Source organism: Saccostrea cucullata, unplaced genomic scaffold, assembly GCF_032062105.1.
Source record: "Saccostrea cucullata isolate Sc308-1 unplaced genomic scaffold, CSIRO_AGI_Scuc_v1 ctg503, whole genome shotgun sequence".
Classification (NCBI taxonomy): domain Eukaryota; kingdom Metazoa; phylum Mollusca; class Bivalvia; order Ostreida; family Ostreidae; genus Saccostrea; species Saccostrea cuccullata.
In genome coordinates, this window is record NW_026935642.1 from 41,585 (window position 1) to 61,469 (window position 19,885).

Genomic DNA, 19,885 nt, shown 5'->3' on the forward strand with positions numbered 1-19,885 from the left:
TTGATATTTGAGAAATTCATTTTCTTTCATCTGAAAATACACATGCATTCCAGTCAAACAACAATCTGACTTGTATCATGAAAACATCAGATAATCTGGATTTGGACATTACCTGTGTTGGAATCCAAACAGATGAAAAACATCTTTTTTAGTTAAACAATAATAATGACACTGTTAGCTCACACACAAACAAAATAACATTTATATAGCATATAATCATTTTCTACTTTCAATCAGTCGCATTTTGCACTCTTAAGTTTATAATGGAATCGAGTACAATAATTAACAATTGATTCAATTGATAATCAGCAGCTAACATTGATAATAAGAAATTGTAAAGTATTATGAACTAATAGTTTTCTCCAACAAGTTTGGCTAATACTAAGGCACTTATAATCCTTCAAGCAAGACACACACGGCGCGTGTTCCTTGGTGTTCATCTCGTTGCTTTGAAAGGGGAGAGAAACTCCAACTGGTTGTCGTCTGCCGTTTGGCACAAATGGACGGTTCTGAGCATTAGAGGTTGTAATGCTGATTGTAGCTAACTGAATCACATGACGATTTAAATGAAATCCCTACGACCTTTTTTCACACTTCGCCATCATCAACTTTTTGATAAACTTTTCCGTCTCTATATCTAAGGTCTGACCTCTCGGGTTGTTTGACCTCGTCGTCATCTGGCGGGTCAGAGGTCACGGCCTGAGTATAGCTAGGAGAACGTCGTATATTATTTTCTGGTTTAAGGTTCTCCGCACCTGTATTTTCAGAAGAGTCAGGAGGTTTATCATTTTCTTCACTGTCTTTCCATCCTATCGGTAAAGGTTCAGAGGTATCCACTGTATCATCACGACTTGAAGTTAATGCATGTAAATTCCTTTCACGTCTGAAAAGAAATAATATTCTTACCCTTTACTACAAACTATGCATTTCTAGTTGTAACAAATTAAGTTCCTTACTATTCCTTTTTGACTTTTCACGATATAATCTTTACTTTCTAGAATAAAACTTACCTTAACTCCTTTGTAAGTTTTTCGACTTTTAACAAGGCTATATCCAATTCATGTCTAACTTTCCAAAGCTGCGTTTCACATATAGGATTTTTGCATTTGTGTTTCTTTTTCAAATCTATGGCTTCCATAATTGTTTGCTCAAATGTTAACGATTTCCCCATACTCTGAAATAAGTTGGATGAAATTTCATTAATTAAAGTACATGTATTTGTCATGTTAAAAAGTCTACAAATATGATCAAAAGCATACAGAAAATAATAATAATTTTAAAAACAGGCATAAACTTTCCATGTCAACTTACCAAACTGACCAGGGCACAACACCCACACTTATCGTACTTTTTCAAATATTTTCGGCCGAACCGGAAGTATAGGTGCTCCATTACAAGAAGTAATCCTCCTAATACAATACCGGAAGATAACAAGATAAAAGCGCTGGTGAAGTTCAGCACGCGCAGCCTCTGACTGGATTGACCAATCCGCTGTTTGGAATAACATGGACCCGACAACCAATACTTCCGGAGTCTTTCGAGTTCACCTAAATTATGAAGTGCATTTCTTTATTTTATAATATAAAACCCGAATAAATCACTATTGTTTTGCAAAATAAAGGCAAAATTATAGTGGACTATCAAATAATTATTGTTTGCTTCCTGTAAATGCGTCACAAGCGTGATTTTACCGTCATCTTGTAATTCTAAAATCAGTTCGTCCAGTTCCTCTTTGAGCTCTGTTTGACCCTTGGGGAAGGCCACTGCGTATCCTGACATGGCATACGGCTTACCGACCAACATCAAGCGACAGTTCTTATCGATGCCTACTTGGTATTGTAAAGGAGTGAAGTCATACATAAAGGCCTGGATGTCACTGTAATAAATAGACACAGTTACCATTTTTAATCTGGTATTTAAAATAGTTGTTTAAAAAAAGATGATAGCTCTGCTACAGGTACATGTGTAAGATGTAGCAAATGTTATGTCAGTTGTAGTGGGAGAATTAAAATTACTTAAAAGTTTGAATAATTTTTCTAATTAAATGTTTATGCGTCAAAACTGGTAAAAGTTGGTATTTTATCTTCTGTGTATGCGTTTAAAGCTGAAATAATGTAACCTAATTTATATAACCTGATTTTTTTTCTAGAAACTTTCAAAATAGAAACCTTGTTCAGAGAGAATTACTGCCAAGGATATATCAATAAATACCAGCAGGAGGACATCATTATTTTTCCTTCCGTTGTCTTAGAACAAACAATTTATGTAAGTTTAAAGATCAAAGACTTCAAAGTTTGAATAGTTACGGAGGAATGGGGTATTTTGTTATGGCTGTTCCAAAACACCTGCATTTGAAACATATAAAAAAAAATGGCGATACGTCGTTAACATGCCAACAATATTAATTTCAGGGAAGCAGTGTTCATAACCAAATTAAACTAAAGCTATGCGGATGAAAAGATATAAGCTGAAGCTGCGGCTTATGCATCACAAGAAACCGCTATAACAGGGTGTTCTGTTATTTATGCATTGTCTAAATGTTTACAATAGGTTTTCAAGAATAAATCAAACTTACTGCAAGGAATTATGAAGAGGTGTGAAAGAAGGAATAAACTAAACTAATATTCTTAGTTTTTGTTTATTGCACTCTCATTACAAGACAGCCATAATGTATTTGAAGAAAAAACTGCTGAGTTTTACTTTACTTTTAGCATAGAAAATTTATTTGATACATTTATCAACATTTTTACAAGATTGCTTAATTGAATGTATTACCATGAACATCTTAATGTTTTGCCAAGGTTTCACATAGTGAAACTAGAGGCACTGTGAGCAATGAGCTCACTAAATGATACCCCCGCCTCCCATATGAATAAAATAGTAGTGTCCATGTTTTGTGGGAAACCCAAAATATGTGTCAGATCAAAAAGTAAATAGGAGGTAACAATGGCAATATGTAACAAAGATTCTGTGAAAGTTTCATCAAATTTCATTCAGTGGCATGAGAGGAGTTGCGAATAAAAAAAGGTTACTCCCAAAGCGTAACAGACAGACGGACGGACATACAAATTACTTTATACCCTCCCGCTTTTCAACTTTATTTTTCTTAATCTTATATCTTCATAAAAAAAATAATTTTTTTTTTACAAAAAAGTTTTCAAAGGCCCTTATTCAAATCGCCTAATCACTTACCTTTTTGTTAGTTTATCAATGGCTTCTTTCACAGTATGAGTATTAAACTGTTGCATGTACTTAAACATAGCAGGGTGGTTGACGCGCAGGTTTTCTTCTGTGCTACTGTTAAACACGGTCCCAAATTTGAAAGGTGGCTGATGCTTCAGGGGGGAATTCAACTGCAAATTAAGAGCTTTCAAGTTGATGCACGACAATAGTTTATGTATTTTATACTGTTTATTATATTCTTAAAACAAGAAAGTTTTGGATTGATGTTTATACTTTTACTTATTAATTTATCAATCTTTCTTAAACGTATGAAATTTCTGTACTCTTATACCGTAATGTTGGGTTCAGCAAATGACAATGAACTTGTAAAAATCCATTATAAATGTAACTTTTTTTTTCATACATTTTTTATAATTCTTTGTAACAAAGACTTGTTTCCTTCATAAAAATTTCATAGGGCAAAGTGCTTCGACAAATTAAAACTCACCCTCCAATCTGTGATGCCCTCTAGATCGTAGAAGGTGTTTTTAGTGATCATGAAGGCGGCCAGGTTAGCAGTGTAGCTGGCGAGGAATACCAGAGCGAACAGCGCCCAGACATTCCCCATAAAACGCGCCGAGACACCACGTGGGTTGTCAGCTGACACGGCGGCGCCAAAAAGCATGGCCCACATCAACCAGAAAGAGCGGAAAAGGGAAAACGAATGCTCTGGAAAAATAAATATTCATTTATTTTAAAAGTTTAACCTTTAATCTACGAGAAACAAAACTTTCAATAAACAACATAAAACTCAAAAGATTAATGATGTCATTACGATTAATTTATTGCATGAAAATTTGTGGACTTCTCCTTGAGGTTAGAGACAGGAAACAACAGCTTATATTACCATATCCGAGATTGACATAAATTTACCTGGTAGTTACCTCGCATTGGAGTCCTGCCTTGATCCAAGCCTTCGGGACTCAGCCATTCGAAGATAAAAATAGACGCCCCCATAGAGTGTACGCTTATGAAGAGAATGAGGCACCAGGCTCCGTAATCATACGGCTCTGTCATAGAAAGGATATCAAAGTCAGGTTTATATAGATTGAGACAGCTTCAGACAATAGGCAAAGAAAGAAGGACTTTGACATTTTAAGGGAAAAACGAAATCATAGAAAAATAGTATACTATATAAAAACGATATTGAAATTTGGACATATACCTTGCTACTAAGAAATTTGGCAAGCCTGTGATGCAAGTGCATACGTTTTGTTTTTGTTTTCTCTCTATAATATAATTAATGTTTTTCACTTAAAAATCCATTTCCATAAGTCGACTCCATTTTTTTCTGATAATTTTTTGGCAAAGTCTTACCTAAAATTGCATAAGCTGAGATGGTGTCATTTCGCAGATAAACGATAATTGACGTTCCCGTTTCCAAATATGGAACTGTGAATTCAACAGCTTCCGATCTGCTGGGTGTTATTTGGAGTGACGTCAGAGCCATGTCGGCCCCGCCCTCTTGGATTATCCTTATTAAGCCGTTCCACTGGCCAGTTTCCTGTAAATCGTTAGAACTGTTATTGAAGGAAACATTAATCCCAAAATGAACATATACAGATTTAATGATTCTCCTGAGTATTCCTTCGTAAAACCTTAATTGCCAATTGTGCCCCATCTTACCCGTAGAAATTAGAATTTGATCAAACTTGAATCTTCATAACCTGAGCAAGTTTCCAGTTAATTGTGACATCATGGCTTTGCTGTTCTTGAGAAGAATATTTTTCTGTGTATTCCTATGTAAGACTTTGATCGTTCACTGAGGCCCCACCTTACCAGAGGGGTCAACATTTGACAAGTTTTAATTTGCATTATACCTAAGGATACTTCCACATAAATTTCATAACATTATGCCTATTTTTTTCCAACAAGATTTTTAAAAGATAACTTGATTTTTGCACCAATGATTGTAACTTTTCTATCTTCAAATTCCATTACTTATGCATCAATATACTTTACAGTAATAACCTGCATACGGAGTTTACGTATCTCAGTTGATTCGATACGCAAGAGCATGCTCTACATATGAAAAATTTCTAAAACGAGGTAAATTATTGACAAACAAGTTGATGAAACAAGAATATCATTAGTTTCGTTTAAAGTCATAATTTCGTAAGTTCTATGGTCGATACAATGACCTTGTCAACTAATACAACTTATTATTGAGTCAAATGGTGACTGACTTTTTTCATACCAATAATTAGTCCATTATTTATACATTGAATTGACGACGGATTTTTCCGTTATTTCCCGATCATGACAAGGAGCACACGGCGGGTGAGACCTGTCGGCAGGGTATGCTCACTCCTCCATGGTACCTGATCCCATCGCCGATGTTTTGGAGGTCCGGGTTTGCTATGGCCCTGTTTTGTATTGTTTTATGGACTTTTGTTCTTTTACTGTTCGTTATCTCCATATGTTTCATAAGTGTAGAGATAAAGAATGCTCTCTTTTATTATAACATCGTCGGATACCCACAGCGTTCTCAACATACTCATTTTAGATGATATCACCAGTGGGTATCCGATGGAGCTTTTATAAATACAAGAAAGAAATTTGAATTGTCACATTCCATGAAAGTCGATCAAAATGAGCATTACATACTATGGAATCATTTTAATTTGTGGGGACCAATGTTCATAAGCAAGCAAAATAATACTTCTTCTTGAGGACGTAATTTCGTGTGTTACTGGTTTAAATACGGTACAGGCGATGATTACTTGAAGACTAAATAGATTTGCACATGTTAACTTGTTAAGACAAGAGGCACTTCAAGAGGAAAGACTTCGACAATAATATACATCAAATCACATGTAGTATTGCTAAAAAAGATTTTGAAATTTGGACATACTCAGTGCTACTATAAAAATATTTGCCAAGCTTTTAAAGCAAGTGTAAAGATTTTCAAGGTTCATGCTAAAAACAAATTTGCAAAAAAGTCTTGAAGGTTTGTTTCGATTTTCGAAGCATCAGTTTACTGTAACTGATTAATAAAATCCAGTTTGTAATTGTGTTTACTCTGCTAATTGTGCATATCAATACACAACTATTATACATTCCAAACAATAAATACAAGACAGAGACATAATTTTAGAAGTTGTTTTGATACTGTTGTAATTTGTTTTGACAAATTCTTGTTCTTGAATATGGGAGAGACTCTCTTTTCTGTGAATTGTTTATAAACTTTGAAGGTCCCAGAAATTGTTTCTGAGATTGAAAGATCTTATGTTTTGTATAATAGTGGCGGTTTTCCTCATCAAGTTAGAATGTAAACAGAACATGGTAACAGTTCCTCTCTCTCTCTTTCTTTTCTCTCTCTTTCATAAACATTTTTTCAGAAGGCAACTCCTCTTTTTCACATACACACTTTTTCAGAAGGTGAACAACTTAATGGCATGCCAAATTTGTATAACTGTACAACCAAATAAAAGAAAATAATTGGTAAGATGTAATAGCGTTGAGATAATTGAGAAGATACATTCTTCAATAATAAAATCAAAGATTTAATATTTTTCGTTAGCCAGTAATAAAACCTTTGACTTCCACTCGCTGTATGGGGTTAAGCAACATGAATGTTTTTAATCAAGAAGTCTTGCATCAAAGTGTAAAAAATTGATCATAAAAATAGTCCGATGGCGTAAAAGCAATAATTTTGTTGAATCCCAAAGCAGTTTACACTCTAACCAGGAAAATTTCCTCAATCGAAAATGCATGTTGTAAAAGAAAAATGCTTTCTTTTATTTTGCTTAATAATTTCTTATTTAAATAAAGTATGTTGTCATTTACTTGATAGGTTTTTAATTTAATGCATATACCGTTTATAAGAAACATGACAGACAAACATCCATGATCAAAACCTAAAATTTTGCTAATGATAGAAGAGCGAAACGTTGCAATCCATTTTGTATAATCAAGGAAATAATTTTTAGAAATCAAATAAAGTTTCGATATTGCATGTAAGTTATTCTTGAATCTCAATCAGAAGGAGCATAAATCGTCAAGAGAAATGTTCTAAAGAACAGAAAAAAAATTGAATGAACTACACATAATTTTGTGTGCATGGATATGTAAAAAAGAAAGAAAAAGAAAATGCCCCCTGTTGCTTTCTAAATTATAGCTGTCCATCATGGTTAAATAAATCTTAATCGCCTTTTTATTGGAATAATTGCCTCTCCTTTTATTTCCTAAATCACTCTATTGCTCTTTATATTTATTAAGATCTCGACTATATCTTCTAATAATCCTGTTAAATTTGCAATACAATATGATGCATACTTGCATATTTTGTCATTCGTAAGAATTTAAGCTTTCCTTTTAGATCTTCGGAAATCTTTTTTTTTTTCCATTTCACTTAAATATCCTGACCTCTTCCGTGCTCAGCCAGTGTTTGGGGAAGAGAGTGATTGAGCAATTAGAATCTGAATTCGATTAAGAAGCTTATCTTTTATCCTCTCTGTACCACTGGGCTCTGGGGAATACTTTTTACCCATTTAACTACTCCTTAATCGTCTTTACTTGAAAAAGTGTCCGAGTTTATTCAATTTATCAAACTTAAATGATCCCCATCACCTTAGAAACCTACATGTTGCAAGATTGATTGATATTGTCCTATCAGTTCAGGAAATGTGTTAAATAAGTTGTACATGTAGCGAAAAGAAAAGTGCTATACCTATTTACAATAAATCAGACGATAAGTTCCAACTGGTAGTCTCCCAGTTGATATGAAACGTAAGAACATGTTTTATGTAGGAACGTTGTCTAAAGTGAGACAAGCTATTGACAAACATGTGGCTGAGAAAAGGATATCAACAGTCTCATTCAAAGCCATTTCACAAATTATGTTGTCGATACACTGACCTTAAGTCAGCAAATACAATCTATCATTAAGTCGAATGCAATTTGACTGGTGTTTTTTTTTTTATTCAAGTTGTAAGGCTCATAATTTACACACTGAATTGTCAACATATTTTGACGCTTGCTCACTCTGGAGAAGGAGTAAACAGCGATGTGACCCGTGGAATGGGATGTTAACTCCTCCATGACACCTGATTCTACATCTGATGTGTTTAGAGGTCCGTGTATGCTCTGCTCCATATATGTAAAGTTCCAGTGAACTTTTGAGTGTGACCATTGTTCGTTATCTCAATGTTTTATCATAGATATATCAACAAGATACCAAATGTTTTACATCTAAATGGAGATTATACTTGCTAAAAGTAGACTAAGATTATTTTGTAATTCGGAAAAAAGTTATAAGAATAAAATTTATTCAACATAAATAAATTCAACATATAAACCGACCTGGTTCTTTACTCCACATGTGCGATCTGGGACTTCAAACAGGTCGTAGTCAAACTCTAGGCGTGTTCTGAAGATCTCCAATAGGTCTATACTCAGACCTGCGCAGCACCATTGTACGGTTCCATTAACTACTGAGGGGTCGTCGCCACTGTCAAATATTATCAAAATAAAATAATTGGATTTAAATATTCCACTGTAGAAACACTTTTTGTGTTTTATTTAATCCATTGTCAAAGTTATTGAGTCAAAGAGTCCCCTACTAAATATCACGTGAAAGGATTTTTTTTTTCAAATTCAATACTGAAGTTTTAATTACAAAGTTTAACTTTCAATCAGTTTAATTTTTGTGTTATTAATCTCGTGTCCTCATGTAACAATGGGTAATTGGTAACTAGGTGAAAAGTAGTGACCAAGCTACGATCGTTCTTCTGTTTTATATAAACAAAACACGACAAATTTGGCTTCAAATGTTCGGGTTAGCATTTAGTCCATAGGCCTTTGATGTATGTACATTCATTGATAATTTGATGATAACAAATTATTGAAAACAGGCAGTTTTTTCTGGCATTTTACAAAACTGTGTATCCGAAAAATGGACCCAAACCATGTTTATAAAGTGCCAGTATGATAAAACATCAAGTCCCAAAATTCATTTATTAACTTTGAAAAAAACTGCGTGTCATCTTTTTTTAAAGATTCCAATTTCTAAGGCTTGATATGAAAAAATTCCCTTATGTGACCTTCAGTTGACACTTAGATATATATATTGATGGCGCATCTTAAATTTACAATACATGTAGCTATTTAAATGCATAAGTCAAGATGATATTTCCCAATGAGCTTGAAATTAAAGTTACTAGAGTTTGATATATCTCTTTCATTCTTGGATATTTGACTAGAAATAGACGTTAATAACAAATAACAACAGTTCTTTAATAAAAAATATGATATACATGAATACTTTCACTTTTCAATCGTCAACTTCCATTAAACGTTCGCATCCATATACCTTTATCATCTACATACGGATTTATTTCTCTCGGATGATTCGATACGCAAATGCATGCTTTACGTATGAACAATTTCTTAAACGAGGATGTTAGTGAAAAACAAGTGGATGAAACAAAAATATCAATATTCTTGTTTAAAGTCATAATTTCGTAAATTGTATGGTCAATACAATGGCTTTGCCGGCAAATACAGTATATCATAGAGTCAAATGCTGGCTTACGTTTTTCATAGTGCTTGTTAGGCCATTATTTACACACTGAATTGTCCACGGATTTCCCTTATAACATGAGCACACTTTTTTTTTAATTAAATCATATCATTATTTTGGATAAGAAAACAAGCACAAATATATTTTTGAGATAGCTATTTGAGATGGAATGAGTGAGTAACGTCATATTTGCCGAAAGGAATTTCAGAAATTCTCTATACTTAAAACAAAGTCTAACAATAGAAATTTTTCAGGGAGTCCGCCATGCTCCAACACTGACAACAGTAATAAGAACATTGTGCTTGACATGCCACGTTTGCTACAGACAAACTTTCATCAAGTTTTTGCTTATGACACAAGACAACCAGCTGGCGGTTCCTACCGATTCCGTAAATTATAAGTTTAAAGAGTAGAACATGATACCTACTGTACAGTTCTATTGTAATGTATTCTACAGGGTACAGCGGGAGGGTTGCAAGTGCCCTTCTCGTTCTTCTTAGTGTACATTACATAAGGTTCCTCCTCCAGGGTGGCTATAGAGAAGTACCTCCGCTCGGGTCTCCCCCGCGGAGGGATTTTTCTGTCCCCCGGCCACGTGATCCCATTCAACTCCAGTTTAGGTTTGAGGGTGGGCTTATCTGCATACCAACGGCCAATCTTTCAAAAAACAATGCCTATCAATATTGGATTCTGAAACTACACAAAAAATCCTTAACAAAGATACATATCGGGTTCCACAAAATGTTCAACCAAGCCTCTTTCTTTACTCCTAACTTAGATATTACGTAGTGAAGGAGAAACTTCAAGAGCACTGTGCAACAATATATTTAAGAAGTGGTGTAAATCAGATGTGGATGCTTAAAAATTCCAAGAAACAATTTGAAATCACATTGATATCATTGACAGCTGTTTTGTCAATAAAAATGGAACTCGTAAATTTACTTACCTTGTCATTGGTTATTTGCAAAATTATTTTGTTAAAGATATTCCTAATATAAACACAACTACTCTTAAGTTGTCATAAAAAATGATTGAGTTTCTGATTGACAATATCTATGTGGTTTTTGGATACCAGATCTTCCAACAAGCTTTTAGAATTTCCATGGGTACCAATCGCACCCCGTTATTAGCAGGCCTACTTTTGTATTTACATGTATATGAAGAAGAATCTGTCCAATTTGTCTATACGATATATACTGATGAACTCGAGATAAAAGATACTACACAGTCTGGCAAATCTGTTTCATATTTGGATATTGTACTTGAAAAGACGTTAATGGTAATCTAACAACCAAGCTCTATGATAAACGTGATGACTTTAATTTTTCAATCGTCAGCTTCCCTTAATTATGCAACAATATACTTTCATCACCTGCATACGGAGTTTATATCTCTCAGTTGATTTCACACGCAAAAGTGCAGTATGTAAGAGTCTGTATCGTGTGTACTGAATGCTTTATTCTAACAATGCTGTACTATACCTCCCGCCACACGTTGCTGTACCCCTCCAGTTGTACATTGAGAATATTCAACTCCACATTCCGACTCAAGCCGTTTTCGTCATAGCTGACCAAAGTCGCTCCTCGAGTGTTCTCGTAGTTTTTCATCAGACTGCAAGTTAAAAGCAGTTGAAATATTTTAATAATATTTCATTGGGGACAGATAAGTCATTTTGAATCAAGATTAAAAAAATTATCAAAATAAGTTTAAAAAATCTGGCTAAAGAAATTAAATTTAGTAAATACCGTATTAGATCATAGTACTAGTATTTAAACAACGCACATCTATTTGAATACTTTAAATATTACAAATTTATTATTAGAATCATACTTATAAACAACGTTAATCATCTAAATTACACAGAAAAATCGTTTTTATATCAAAAGATGACAAAGAAAAATCGTACATACATGTATTAATATTGATAAACGTCTTTTAACACTTTTTACAAAAAAATCGAAATATTTATTCAAACGTGTAACCGAAGACTTTTAAAAATGGCATTTTTTCTTATTTGACAAACAAGTTGAATAGGAATTACTTTAAAAATCCGTGGAATTATGTTAACGAGGAAAAAACATCATTTCTTGTGAAAAACAGACTCACCAATCAATAGATTTTTTTTTAAAATTAAATTTATTTAATTGTGATTCGGTTGTTTTTTAAAGAACGACAAGCGGTGAATTTTATGTTTAACGGTAATCATTAAAATAAAAATTTAATTCATAATCTATTCTTAGTTTAAATGAACTCCTTTACTGAAATTTTTAAAAAGGTATAGAAAGGTCACTCGGGTCTAGAAATGGTACTGGCAGAAAAAGGTGCCACCAAAATCTTATTTAGAAGATTGGCTGCGAAAGTAAAGCGTGTGCTTACAGAAATGGAAGGAGATTAACCCACAACATGTCAAATACATTGGACAACATGTAATAATAGATGTTGACTACCTGTCACGGAAACACGCGATCTGGAGCGAAGATTGTGGTTCGTTTATCATCCAGAGACTAGCGCCAAGTACACAGAACGACTCTTGATGATATCTGATGATATCGTATTCTTCCACACATTAAATAAGGTATATCAAAACGGATTTCGATTATAATATTTGCACAAATCTTATTTGTGGGTTGATATTTATGATGTGTTGCTTCCATGTGATTCCTCTGAAGGATACAATTATAAAATTTTAGAATTCTAATAATTCCTCATACAAAAGCATTGTGTTTACCTATACAGCTCATGCCCAGCGCCCCAGGATGAAGCAGGGACGGACGTATTGCATGTAAAATCCGGCTGAAGCACACGCCCCCTCAGTTTCTCCATTGCTCCCACCCACGTGGCCACGCCCACTTCTACAGCTTTGTTGTAGACAGAATCTGCATAGTTACTGTCTGTTGTTACGTAACTCACACCTGCAATACATATGCACCCATTTAACAAGTTTCATATTGTTATGTTTGCAATGTTTTTTTTTTATTTTTGTTTCTCAATAGAAATGAACGAGTCATATGCAAAACTCTGTCATGTTGATTTGTTGTGACAGCTACAGAGAAATAAGAATATGAAACCCGGTTGGTTTCAGTATGGGGAAACATATATCTACAGTCTCGACATTATTTCTGGTCATATTTTGTGTATTTAAAGTATTGAACTGGAATGAGAATCATTAAACTAATTAAAAGTGAATAAAAAAGTATTTCATTTAAAGGTTCCTCATAGTATGACCAGGAACCATATATTCATGCATATATATGCACATGTAAAACTGACGTTATTTAAAAATTACATTTATGCGATTTTTGCAACCAAAGGTGAAGAATAAAAAAGTAAAAAGCAAATGATAATAACCACTGTTTTATTTGAAAATCTCCCTAAAAAAAATTGATTTAAAACTGAAAAAAGATCTAATCCCATTGACTTGAATTTCGAGACATACACTTTGCGAAAAAAAAAAATAAAACAGTCATTTAAGAAAAATAATGCACTTTTAAAGATAGCAGTAATGATTATTTTAAGCATAGCTTTAAAAAACTTTAGGAAATTGTTTCCATGATCCTCTTCTAGTCCCCTTATTCTTCAGAATACGAGTATCTACCTATTGTTCCCAGTGGGTAAGATCTGGAAGCTCTCTTTGTGGGTATTCCGATACTCTGTGACGTCACAATCCACAGATATTTGTAAGTTATCAAACCAGCTTCTGCAGCGGCGTCCAACAGTGTTTTTGCTTGACTTGAACTATAAAATTTGATTTAAATGTATACAAGCAAGTTAAGTTCGAGTAATTAAAAGAAAACAAGATGTGTTTATGAAAAACTTATGTCCCCGTTTGACAGTTTTTTTCTCAAATACAGGTCAAACACCAGAGTCAAGAGTTTTGGCACCCCCCAAATAAGTCTTGTCACGAGGATCATGTATGCCAAATGTTGAAGTTCTTATACCAATCATTCAGAAATTATGATCAAGATTAAAATTTTTCAAAAAGCAAGTCAGACTCGCCATAATATATAGGTTATGATATCAAAAATGTTGGTGTGCAAGAAGGCATCTTGTTACAATGGATATGCATGAAGAATTTGAAAGCTCTCGTATCAATAGTTGAAAAACTAGGGCTTTCCAAGGTTTAGATTTTTCAAAAGTAATTCAAAATTCATTGTCAAAGTAAAAAGGTCAAAACGTCGAATTGAAATGAAAGGACTTGTCTTAAGAAATACAAATAAAGCTCTAGCAAAAACGGTATAAATGTAATGACCAGAGTAGGTCAAACTGCAAGATCAAAATCAAAATAACAAAAATGATGGTATCGAAGAAAAAAATTTGGTCATTTGAAAACTTGTGATATAACATGCATTAAATATAGCACCAACACTTCAATTACAACCAAAGTTAAAGTATTTTTCAAAGGTAGACCACATTTCAAGATCGAAGTCAAAAGGTTAAAAAAAATGTTGATACCCAAAAGGACGGGTCTTCTCACGAGTAATAAGCAAGTGAAATATGAAAACCCCAGCACTAAACCATTCAAAAGTTTTGGCTAATGTGGTCAAATATGTTGATACCAAAAGAAAGATTCTTCTCCGAGGAAATACATTCTGACATATAAATACCCCAGCTTCAAGTAATCAAAAGTTACACCGGTAGGCAAGGTTGAAGTTTTCGTAGAATGACAGGCAAACGGATAGACTAAACTCTCTATACAACCGAATCGTCAACTACAGGGACATTAAAAATATTGGAGAATAATAAACATTCAAAGAAGATCGGTTTCTGTTCATTAATGTGAAATTGCACGTGTCTGCATGGATGTTGTTATATTGGGTTTGACTTGTTAAGCATGTTGGTAACCTTTAATTGCCTACCGATGTGTATATTGTTTACATTTGTAAATGAATGTTTGGTAAAAATGTATCTAATTATCATATCTTTTTTTTACAACTAAGTTTTTGGTAAGTTAAGATCATTTGAAATAATTTTGAAGACTCTAAAATTCGGCATTGATTTAATAAAATAAATCCAAAAGATGAGAGAGTGTTCGTTACGCATGTTGCTTGCAGATGCGAATTTTTCTTATCTGCAAAAAAGTTAAGTGAAGCCATATATTTTTCACCATCAAGGCATCGTTTAAATAACATAAAAATTACTAAAAAGCAATTATTTATCACCTGCTGCTGGTGAAGAAAGGGGTGCTGCTCAATCAATAAGAACTACAAAAAGGTATCAGATAACAGTGTTAACACTAATAAAAAACAAATGGAGGAAATTCTGGTGAAGTAAAAACGTGCTCACTGGAAAATATGCACCTTCAGCTGTGTTTATTTTGAACTTTGTGTGAGGGCTTTTATATATACAGATTAATTCAACGAACAAAAAATTAGGAATTTTCAAGAAAAACGGCTTGCACCTTGTTACCAAAAGCTATCTAAGTTTAAGTTTTTGCGTACATAAATGAAATGCATCACTCACATAACCGTTTATATTCTACATCGACATTTCTGTTTTTTAAATACATTTCGGAAATTTTTATGGGACGATTTCTATTTTTAAAATACATTTTGGAAATTTTTACAGGACAAAAACTTAGTTTTAAACATGCTTTTTAACTTAAACTATAGCTAGTACATATATCTGATACATCTGTTTCATGTTTGGATATTTCTCAAGATAAAGGTGTTAATGGTAATCTGGAAACATTTATGAACGTGTTTGATATTTGGATATTTCAATAAAAAAAACGGTTCATTGTCATCTAAAAAAAAGTTTTATGAACATAATGACATAAACTTTTCTACCGCTGGTTTCCCTTAATTAGGTAATTTGCTAAATTATAACTTCAGTTGGTTCGATACACATGGGCAAGCTCTACGCATGAGCAATATCTAAAATGTGACAAGCTATTGACAAACATGTTGATGAAACAAGGATATCTACAGTCCCATAAGAAGACGACGATTTCAAATCTATTGTACGTATAATAACTTCGTCAGCAAATAAAAATTTATCATCAAGTGTACAGATATACAAATCAATCATCGAATGCTGGATAACGTATGTTTTTCGTACAAATTTTAGGGTCAGTGTTTACACATTGTATTTTCTACGGATTTATCAGTATGTCTGATCATGACAAGGAGCACGCATCAAATTTGACCGGTCAACAAAGGATGCTTACTCCTTAATTTGTACCTGATCCCACCTCTTTTTTTTTAGAGGTCCATTCTTGCTCTGCTCCCAATCTGTGTCGTTTAAATGTAAATTTGAGCTTGATTAATGTTCGTTATCTTCTCTTTCCTTTTTCTTTCGGGAAAATGGATTGCTTTCAGAGGAAACAGACAAAAGAGTGAGTTATTTTCCTTGTGGAGGTACCAAAATAGTTATGTAGATATACTGATATTGATCTAAGTAGCAGTATATCCCACGTGGTTTTATTATGTTACGTCAGCGTCAGCTATAATTAAATCATTCACAGAATAAAACATCTTACTAAAACTGACTATCACAAGCACTGTGTAGCTAACGCATTGTTTAATGATCATTTGTGGCTTACATGTTTTCATGATATCTGAATCACAAGATTAAAATTCAAAACATGTACCATACTTCTATCCTATGATATATAATGTTTATATTTCCTTATTTGAATATATTTAAATTTTTTCATGATAAATAAAATATGACTTAAAATAATACCGGAGGGCAACAGATATGAAAATTAAATTTGAACTGGCAAAATTACGAGTGTAAACATAGTGCTTTAAGAGTAAATGACCGGGAAATGCAGTAAAAGGTAGTATAAAACAAAATTAATCGGTAGAAGGTATTCAAATCCAATGTCCCATAAAATAGGGCCCATCTCGTTACGCAGTTAATACAACATTGGTTGTTTGTGATAAAAAAAATCTTTTTTTCTCTCTCTCTTTTCCCAGTTGAAAAGAGTTAGTTTCCAAAGTAAATATTCAAACGTCTGAAATAATGTGTAGAGGGAATGAAAAATATTTCTGAACAAAAACAAATATCGCTGTTCAAATAGTTCTTAAATGAACAGAGGAGAAAGCGAAAAGTAACGAAACTTAAAAGTCCTTTGCTAGTAAACTAAATATGAAACAGATGTGTCTGATGTCAACTATATAGTATATTTAATTTCAAGTTGAAGTAGGATAAATCGAGTCGACACATTAATGGAAGAATTTATTGTTTATTTATAATACGTACTCGATATATCTTAATGTCTAGTTCAAATTGTGCTTCAAATGAAAACAAAATCAAGACTGCAAATTACGGTGCGCAATTGGTATCCAATACTACTGGAATTCCAACACATTACTGGAAGTCCTAATCTCTACAAACTACATAGATTGTGTTTGAAAGACGATCTCCAAAAGTTAGAAATTCTGAATCAGAAACCCAAGCATCTTTTTTATATCTACTTCTGAGAACTTGTGTGTGTACAATTAGAACAAAACAATTCTGCAAGGTAAGTAAGTTATCGAGTTTCATTGTTTACTATAAAAAAAAAAACAATAGCTAATTCTTAAGCACCAGGGGCTCGTAACATAAAGCTTGCTAAGTTTTTGACTTAAGTAGGGTCGTAAGTATGGTTTAAGCATAATCTTAGGACCTGACTAAGTACTACTTAAGTATGTCTTAAACCGTAACATAAAACGAACTTAGCGAGGTCTTAGCTAAGTCAAACTTATGTTAAAAATATTTTATATGAGTCAACCTATGGTTTTTGATTTTATATAGATATATTGCTAAAAGTGATTCAGGTAGGGTTTTAATTAATTACATATTAAAGTTGACGTCCTTATCTATCGATTTAAGATATGTTAGATTAGATTTCGTATTAAAATTATAATTATGTTATAAATTATTCAGAATGTTTGAAAACAAATACCGCACGGTCACAAAGTGGCGATTTGTGGTTCATTGTAAATGTTCCCGACAATTGTTTTTGAGATGTTTTCAGTTTATGTAACTCTTTTGTTTTGACAAATGCTGTGTTACCCTGTTATTATCGCAGACAAGAAAAGATAATCGACCGCCTTTCCACTTGAAATTGAAACTCTAAAAACTTCAATACATTTTGAATCCCCGCTATGTATCCGGCCATGCGTGTCAGAAGTAAAAACTGCAGAAGGTTTATGATATACTCATTTGCAAGTTAATCAAGGATACAAAAAATCGGAATATTTGTTCGTATTTCTCCACTTATCAGCAATTTCTCTCTCTCTCTCTCTCTCTCTCTCTCTCTCTCTCTCTCTCTCTCTCTCTCTGCAGAAATGTAGTGAGCCCTGTCTACATTTATTCTACTTTACAGATACTTTTTACAATATATTACTCTTACTGTCATCATCCTCTTTCTTTTCTGTTTATAACAAATTACTTCAACTCATATTTTCAATTTTCAAAGTGAACATACAGATCCATGGTTTATTACTGTGTTCAATTTATTTCTATAACCGAGGTCCTACTTATTTTGTATCCCTAAAATTAATTTTTTGTATTTACATGTATTTGTGTTGAGTGATAAATAAAACGAGAAAATAAAATTCTTAAATCAGCGTCTAGATATACTTATTTTCTTTAATGCATAAAATGAATAAAGGAATGTTTTAACATCGAAAGTCAACATTATATAATTCTAAATATATGAACAAGAAAGTTAAGATATACTTAAGTCACCTCTACCGGCCGCCTAAGTTTTGCTAAGATTGCCAAATCTTTGTATAAAGTTTTAGCTGAAAAAGCACGGTCTTACTTAAGTAGCCTTTATGTTTGAATTTTAAATTATCTTATTTGAAAAAGCAGATAAATTTTGTGATTTTAAATGTTCTAAAAGTTCCTTGGAGTTTGAAGTATCCACATTTGATTAACATTACATATTGTTCTTCAATCCTTTACTGTTGTTACAGTGTAAAATTTTAGCAAGGAATAAAGAGAGAGGTTTTGTAAAACATTTACTGGAATCTGCTTTGTATCTTTGTAAGAATATTTATGTAGTTTAGGAATTTAGTATACGGTTGGTATATGTAGTTCAAATTTAATTTGATTGTTGGAAATATTACATATTATATATATGCATATATTTGACAAATGATTTTTAAAAAAAAATTCCTCCTTAGAAAGGGGCTATAGGTATCAGCTGGATTACCACTTGCAGAACTAAATACAAACTCCTTTAAAATACAATTAAACACTAAGCCTTACAAAGACAATGTTGTAACCTGCTTTGTCAGTTTGGACCAGTACATAATAGTTATGTTATTTATTAAGTTTCTTTTTTTTTTACACTTCTGAATCATTGTACACAGAATGAAAATATGTGTAACTTGTTTTGATAAAAATCATAAAGAATTTGAACGGAGGAGAACAAGTGCAAACAATTAATCATTGGAGACAAAGATATTTATCGAATCAAGAAAGAGATATTGTAACTAATTGTTTTCATCATGTCTAATTTGTAGTGCACTTTGATGTTTATTTTGAATTTTCCAGTGGACAAGTGAAATTATTTTTTTTAAAAATGTGCTGTTTGTCTTAAAATTTGGTGCACACTTATTTCCTATAAACAATAATTGTATGAAACATATGGGGATAACGAACAGTACCCAAGATCAAAAGTCCATAAAAAAATACAAAACAGGAGCGGAGCAAACACGGACCTCCAAAACATCAGAGTTGGGATCTGGTGCCATGGAGGAGTGAACATCTCCTGTACACCTATCACACCCGCCATGTGCCCTTTGTCATGATTGGGAAATAACGGGAAAATCCGTCGTCAATTCAGTGTATAAATAATGGACTAACAATTATAAAACATATAGAACATCTATTTGTATTGGTATTTGACTATGTGTGTGAAATTTTATGGCGATTTTATACAATATAAAGTGATACAATTTTTTAAAGGAAATTCGAGCTCCAGGGTAGAAAGCATTTTCTAGCCCTCTTTCTGTTGCATTACTTTTTCAAAGTAGAAAAAAATTCTTCTGCACAAAAAATTGTTTTTTGTCCATATAAAAGGTCTTCAAAATAGCTTCAAGGGTTTTGCAAAAAATTGTATCATGTTTAAATACTTATATATATTCTGCAACCAAAAGAGTAAATGTATCCTTTTTACACAATCTGTTTTGCAATATTGAT

The 19,885-nt window shown here is 32.9% G+C and overlaps 1 protein-coding gene across 3 annotated transcripts in view; it reads right to left on the reverse strand.

The window, feature by feature from the left end:
• The window catches only part of LOC134243467 (glutamate receptor ionotropic, NMDA 2B-like), a 46,856-nt gene continuing 26,971 nt past the window's right edge, over positions 1–19,885 (reverse strand). For all 3 annotated transcript variants that reach the window (XM_062725725.1, XM_062725727.1, XM_062725726.1), the window contains 13 exons: positions 13,341–13,480; positions 12,474–12,657; positions 11,227–11,356; positions 10,173–10,402; positions 8,527–8,674; positions 4,540–4,726; positions 4,107–4,232; positions 3,671–3,891; positions 3,193–3,353; positions 1,692–1,876; positions 1,312–1,547; positions 1,011–1,174; positions 1–883 (listed from right to left, as the gene is read on the reverse strand). In XM_062725725.1, the coding sequence (XP_062581709.1) occupies positions 589–883; positions 1,011–1,174; positions 1,312–1,547; positions 1,692–1,876; positions 3,193–3,353; positions 3,671–3,891; positions 4,107–4,232; positions 4,540–4,726; positions 8,527–8,674; positions 10,173–10,402; positions 11,227–11,356; positions 12,474–12,657; positions 13,341–13,480 (2,407 nt within the window). In that variant the 3' untranslated portion in view covers positions 1–588. The remainder of the gene's footprint in view (positions 884–1,010; positions 1,175–1,311; positions 1,548–1,691; positions 1,877–3,192; positions 3,354–3,670; positions 3,892–4,106; positions 4,233–4,539; positions 4,727–8,526; positions 8,675–10,172; positions 10,403–11,226; positions 11,357–12,473; positions 12,658–13,340; positions 13,481–19,885) is intronic.